Source organism: Trichechus manatus, unplaced genomic scaffold (genome assembly GCF_000243295.1).
Source record: "Trichechus manatus latirostris isolate Lorelei unplaced genomic scaffold, TriManLat1.0 scaffold00010, whole genome shotgun sequence".
In the NCBI taxonomy this organism is placed as follows: domain Eukaryota; kingdom Metazoa; phylum Chordata; class Mammalia; order Sirenia; family Trichechidae; genus Trichechus; species Trichechus manatus.
In genome coordinates, this window is record NW_004443946.1 from 19,563,035 (window position 1) to 19,569,688 (window position 6,654).

At 37.2% G+C, this 6,654-nt stretch overlaps 1 protein-coding gene across 3 annotated transcripts in view; it reads left to right on the top strand.

Moving 5' to 3' along the window:
- PALS1 (protein associated with LIN7 1, MAGUK p55 family member) overlaps positions 1–5,221 on the top strand; it is a 108,591-nt gene extending 103,370 nt beyond the window's left edge. For all 3 annotated transcript variants that reach the window (XM_004370961.2, XM_023726302.1, XM_023726303.1), the window contains one exon: positions 1,954–5,221. In XM_004370961.2, coding sequence (XP_004371018.1) covers positions 1,954–2,130 — 177 coding nt within the window. In that variant the 3' untranslated portion in view covers positions 2,131–5,221. The remainder of the gene's footprint in view (positions 1–1,953) is intronic.
- The last annotated feature ends 1,433 nt before the right edge of the window (positions 5,222–6,654 follow it).

The following is a 6,654-nucleotide window of genomic DNA, read 5'->3' on the forward strand; positions in this document are numbered from 1 at the left end:
TTTTCTCACTCTGTTTGGTGCTTGGCTGAGTTCTTCATCTTTTCATTTGATGTTTTAGGGTTTCAGGATTGTTGTATTCTCTGTTCGGCTTAGTTTTTCGGATCTTTGCTCTGGAGGGACGGCGTGGTGCTTCTGCCTAGAGCGCCGTTTTGCCGGAACGCCTCTGAAATTCGTTGATTCTTATTTTATGGCCCAACATCTGTTCTATTTTGTTGAATGTTCCATGTGCACCTGAAAGAATGTGTATTGTACAGTAGAGGGTGGTGTACCTGATTGTTTTTTTTATTCTTCTTGTATGTTTATCTCCTTTGGTATTCCCAATAGTGCTTTACTACTCATACAATTGTATTTGAGCGAAAAACAAATCCTCAGTTTGACTCTATGAAGTTGTGCTACCTAGGAAAGTGATGGTGTTACTCGATGCAAAATGTAAAAACTTAGTTAGCTAAATTTACTCTGCTTATCTGAGGGATTGAGAGTGGTTAACTTAAAGAGTATTTACTGATAGTCAGTTTTGCCACTGGCATATTTTCTCAGTCCAGAAAATTTTAAACAAAAACATTTTGTTTCATCTTAGTCATGGGTTGCAATTTGACAAATAAGATGAAATTCCATCAAAGTACCAAATAGCTAATGTAAGCCATTTTTGGCAAAAGAAGAAATAATTCTTTAAATTTGATAAAGCTAGGTACATTAGATATTCATGTGAATCTATGTAAGATGTGGAGCTTAGCATTTATATTTCAACTCTAGCATCACAAAGTTTAGATTCTATTCTGAGTCCTAGACTATTCTTTCAGTAATCTCGAGCTGTGTAGACATCAGTCTTAGCAAAAATATCACACAGTGTGTTGAGTTATAATGGCAAAGTAGAGTCCCTGCTAGGAACAAAGGCCTCTGTGTACCATAGCCAGATGCACAACATTCCAGAATGAAAATTAGAGAGCCACACAAGGAACTGCCTCAGGACAAACCAGTGCTGTCCTATTTGTAATGTTTCCCTGTCACAGAAGTTCAAGCGGTTAAATGCTTTGTTTTATATAGTGTTTCCAGTGTAGTATTGATGTATGATGTCACACATTTGGGCTTGAGTTTAATTAGTTCTCTCATTGACAGGAGTGATTTTAGGGCAGTTTCACTTTCTTGAACACGTGTGCCTGATAAGTTTTGCACATAGCCTTGCCACCTGCCTGTCAGTGTGGAACACCCTTTCCTTTACCCAGAATTTTTAAACAGCCTGCTCTACGTGGTTTCCTAAACTCTGTTAGGATACTTTTTGCATCGTTAAGACCTCTTTTATGTATTGAAACAGAAGTAATTTAAAGTATTAAGATGAGCATGTCTCAAAAACAAAGACATTATTAAATCTTGTGCTGACCAGCAGTATTTTCAGAGAAATAGATACCCATTCTAATGATTTCTTTTCCCATGTTTACCCTTCCTAACTCTGCAAGAGATATAAATAATAGGTGTTCTTCATGTGAGCCAAGAATAGTTAGGGCTTTGGATCCTGCCACCCTTGTTGCAAACCAGAAAGGTCTGCTCTGTGTTACATGTTAAGAACAAATGATGATGCCTTGAAATGTTCAAGAAGTGTGTCTAGAGAATTCAAAGTAACAGTCTGTGCTCTTGAAACCTACAGTCATCCTGATGAGATGAAACGTATGAAAACCTAAATAGCAGTATAGAACTGAATATGTTGAGTCCCAAATGATTAATAACTGGAGTTCAGTAGGTGCTGGAGCAGAAGAAACCACTGTGGCCACGATGGGGTTGGGGCAGAGCTCCTGAGAGGATGTTCAGCTTCAGCTGAGTCACAAAAGTTTCAGTATTTTGAGTGAGAGAGAGAAGGAAAGCAATGTAAGGTCATTCCTTGCTGTTCTTCAGCCATCTCTGACTCATCCTGTATCTTGGTAAGGAATGAAATTACCTGTTTTTATCTTCTCTTTGCAGCCTGAAGAATTGAGAGAAATCATTGAGAAGACTAGAGAGATGGAGCAGAACAATGGCCACTACTTCGACACAGCAATTGTGAATTCAGATCTTGATAAAGCCTATCAGGAGTTGCTTAGGTTAATTAATAAACTTGATACTGAACCTCAGTGGGTGCCATCCACTTGGCTGAGGTGAAGGAAACATCTGTTCTGTGGCTTGACTGGACCTGATCTGGGAAACTGCCAATAGGAAAATAGCCCCAGTATTTCAGTGAGACTCTCCTGAGTATAAGGTGGCAGGCAGAATAAGCTGTAGACCTGTTTTTAGATCTCTTAGTGAGGAGAAAGTCCCCTTATCAATTTGTGCACAGCATTCTTTATTCTCTACAAATGGCTTTAGGGTTTCTTGACTCATTTTGGGATTCTAAATGAAAGCTTTCAGTAGAGCAGTTTCATTTTATCTGTATAAAAACTTTTTTTTCAGCTACCTAAATCTTCTCTGCCTAGTCATATTTCCAGCAAAAACGTGTGTGTGTTCACATCAGCCCATGCCTCATGTAGTTGTAAATACTGGTGTTATTTAACATTTGAATGCTTCATGGGAACTTTTTAGAACTGTGTTTCTATGCACTGGGCAAAACAGTATTTGCTTAGGAGATTGGTTTGGTCATCAGAAATATTTTCCTAAAAAATAAAGAAAAAAGAAAATGATGCCACTTTGGTATGGAGCTACTCTGTTAGGCTAGAATCCATTTGTATGTCCTTTAATTCTAAAAAACTTTTCTGTTAAAAACACTAGTTTTAGCTCAAACTTTGTGGATCAGACTTCTGCACACTCAGCAGACTGTGATCTAGTGAAAGTTATACAACATATGCTCATCTTTTTAAAAATTTAATGATTTTTGAACTTTTTCTTATGTTGTCTCAACTAATTTGATAACCTCGCTTCCTTTCTCCAGTCTGCATAGTGCAACACAATGTTTAAGTTACATGTTATGAATGGCGAACATTGTAGCAACTGCTGTTAACGTTTTTTTCTCATGATGCGAACAGTTTTTTATATACATGGGAGGACACAGCACATTTGACAGTTTTTGCGTTTTTATATATGAGCACAGTATAATCCTGTGACTGTGCTATATGTAGGTAATAAACTGGAATTCTGATGAAGATAGCTGCTGTACTGTATGTCTATATCTAATAGATTGACAAATGATCATTGATGACATTTGTTCAGCATTGGAATAAAATTTATATGTATATCCTAGGAAAATACTATGAACAATTGACTTTGAGATCAGAAGGAAAAGAAGACCTGAAAGTTATTTGAAAATTTTAGGAAAAGAACATTGGGAAAAAATCTTGTACACACAGGTTTTTATCCTAAGAAGTTCTGCCTCTTAACGACCAGAAATGGCCACAGCTTGCTAAATTGCAAAAGAAATGTTTAACCTAATGGGATTTTTGTACTGTCTCTCTAGCTGTAGCTTTAAAACACTACTTCTATAATTGGCATGGAAAGTTAACCTGTAGTCTTTTCAAGCCTTTAGGGACAGTGTGATGTGTGACCAAAAACCTCAAATGTGAACGTCTTGATTTTTTTTCTTTTATTGAAGACTTTAGCTATGGCATTTCCTGTTCCCAAAGCTAAACACTGGAATAATACTGACTTGTCACTTAACATAAACAGTTGTTTTTAATGAGTAGTTTTGTCTCAGTGTTGTGTATATATTTGATTTTTCTCCTCTACATAATTTTATTTGAACAGATGTAGACAGTTTGTATGTTGCTTTTTCCTGTACAAATCTGCATGGCCTCTACATTCGCTGGGGAAGATGTTTCTTAGAAAGAAAAGTAACATTCCTGGATTGAAGGAAGGAATGCCATATATATTCTCTTCGAATCTGGAACACTCCACCTTATAACAGCAAAATGCAAAGGTTACACTGATTTTCAGTATTGAAAACCAAGGAATATACTTAGCACTTAATTTTTTCAGTTTTCCAGTTTACCTTCTCCTCAGGAATGAAGGGTAGATGATGGAGTTTTGCAGTCTGCTTATCTTACTGACAACTAATTTTAACCCTAAATCTAAAATGCTGAGTTTGCCTAAAAGTTAGACGGAGGTTTTAGCTAGTTTGAGTGAGTGGCTGTCACGCCAGTCCGAGTTAACCTGCAGACAGTAGGGCCGAACCAGGGCTTCACCAAGCAGATCCTGTACACAGGCACACACCATGGTATACATTCAGGAAGCCTTCAAGGTGATGACATATTTTGGCGTCACTGATGTCCTACGGTTCTCTTTCCTCATCATCAGCAGTGGTAGAGAGAGAACTGTTTATACCCAGAACTTTTTTCTCAATCCTAATGAGATGGATGTGCTGATATTCAACACAGTCCCTAAACAAAGTGAGAACTGAGTTGTTGCCGACTTCCTCAAAATATGGGAAGAAAAAAAACCTTGCTATATGCCTTGTAAGCCTGTGGAGCACAGTTCTACTCTGACCCACACGGTCACCCTGAGTTGGAAATCGACTGAATGGCAACAACTGGTTTGGTTTTTTTTTGAATATGCCTAGTTGTCCAGACGTTCTGGCCAAATTCTATTTATTTCCTGTCCCTCTGTGGTTCTGATTTAACCACTTATTATAGAAGTGATACCAATAGCTAATGAAATATACATGGAAAATCCAAATCAGGAAATACAATTCCTTTACTAAAATTTCATAAAAGTCAGAACAAACAGGAAGGAGAATAGTATTTAGACTAATCCAGATTTGCTTTCTATGAAAATCTAATATCTGGATTTTTTTTTCCTTTCCCCTTGGCCTAAAGAATAAGTGTTGATAAGGAATAAATTGAATGTAATTTTGCAAATGTGTATGGAAAATATAAACCAGGGATTTAGCCTTAATAAAGGTAACCTGAGACCTGTTGTTAATCTCCCTTTGTATTCTTACCCTGTATCTGCACTCTTATTTTGAGATGTCATACTGCACACTGTGTTGTAAAAATAAAATTATATTTCAAATAAAATAATCCACTGAGTAGCTTTGTCTTCTGTGTACATATCCTCTGCCATTCAAGGCCTCCAGACATCACCATCCTCTTCAAGTTTTTGCAACCCGTCCCGCTCCTCAAAAAAGGTCTTTCCAGAAGCAAGACCATTAGAACCTTTAAGTACAACACAAAATACCCATTAAATTGTTATTCAATAATTTTAGGCCACACTGTGGGAGTGCCTCCCGTTTACAAAGATGTAGATCTTGTTTCCACAATTTAAAGAAAAAAAACAAAAACTTAAGGATGGATGGCCCAAGGCCATGAACTTGGACGTTTTCTAGGGAAGAAGGTATATGATACTCACTCAGGCAAATTTAGCTTATATGCAGCAAAGGATTTGAGGACACTAAGATGTGGGTTGCTGCCATATACATGTTACTCCATTTCTCCATTCTTTCTCTCTCTCCTTTATTCTACACCAGTCTGTAGTTCCCAATGGAGGCAAATCATATACCAACAAAAACTTCCACACATACACACACCTACTATCCCAGTCCAGCTTTCTATTCCTATTCCTGATGTATTCCCTTCCCCCATGTTACCAGATCACCTCCACTATTTTCTCCTGATTCATTAATGTGCTAAACCTTAAAATCATCTTCTGTTTTGTAGGTATTTTAACAAGAGCAGATCAATACCAGAACTTTAAAAAGCCACAGGAGAAAACGAGGCTACTTTTTGGCTCAGTGCTTTAAAAGTAAATGTTGAGAAGAACATGATGATGTAATTAAAGTCATTGATCTGTACATGTGAAGATTTTTGAACTGTCAATATATATTAAAAAAAAAAAAAAAAAGCTGAGTTTACCTAAATGAAAAAGCACTCAGTAACCTGGCCCCTACTCCCACCTTCCAAGTGATGCAGGCCTCCTAGACAGGCAGTGCATAATGCTTAAGAACCAAGACTCTGAAATCAAGATAGACTTGGCTTAAGCTCCATCTGTGTTATCTGACCTGTCAAAGCCTGAGTTTCCTCATCTACAAAATGGAGATGATATTTCACCTTGCCCCAGGGTGTTGGGAGAATTAAACGTTAAATAGTTCAATATTACCTATTTTTAAAAGATTTACGAACTGAGTTGTTCCTACTTTTCTAATTACAGCTAAATTTACACTGAATCTGAGATTTTATTCTGTGAACAGCAACAGGACTTCCTAAAAATCAGCTCCCCCAGGACAGGCGCTATAGCTTACCTTTAAATATAGAGAAGGCAGAAAGGATAGAAGTTAAAACTCTGAAAGCAGACTGCCTGGATTTAAATCCTAGATTCAATATTTTCTAGCTTTTTGACCAATTAAGCTCCCTGTACCTCAAAATTTTCCTTTGTGAAATGGAATTAACATAGTATGTGTCTCTTAGGGTAGTTGTGCTAAATAAGATAATATATGTAACAAAATAGTACCTGGCACATAATAACTTTTATAAAATTAAATAATTTTATAGCAGGTATTAAATGTTTGCTAAATCATGTAGTACTTTAAAAAAAGTCTAGGCTGTGATAAGAAGCCCTGGTGGCGCAGTGGTTAAGTACTTGACTGCTAACCAAAAGGTTGGTGTTTTGAACCCACCATTTTTTCCATGGGAGAAAGATGTGGCAGTCTGCTTCTGTAAAGATTACAGCCTTGGAAACCCTATGGGGCAGTTCTACTCTGTCCTA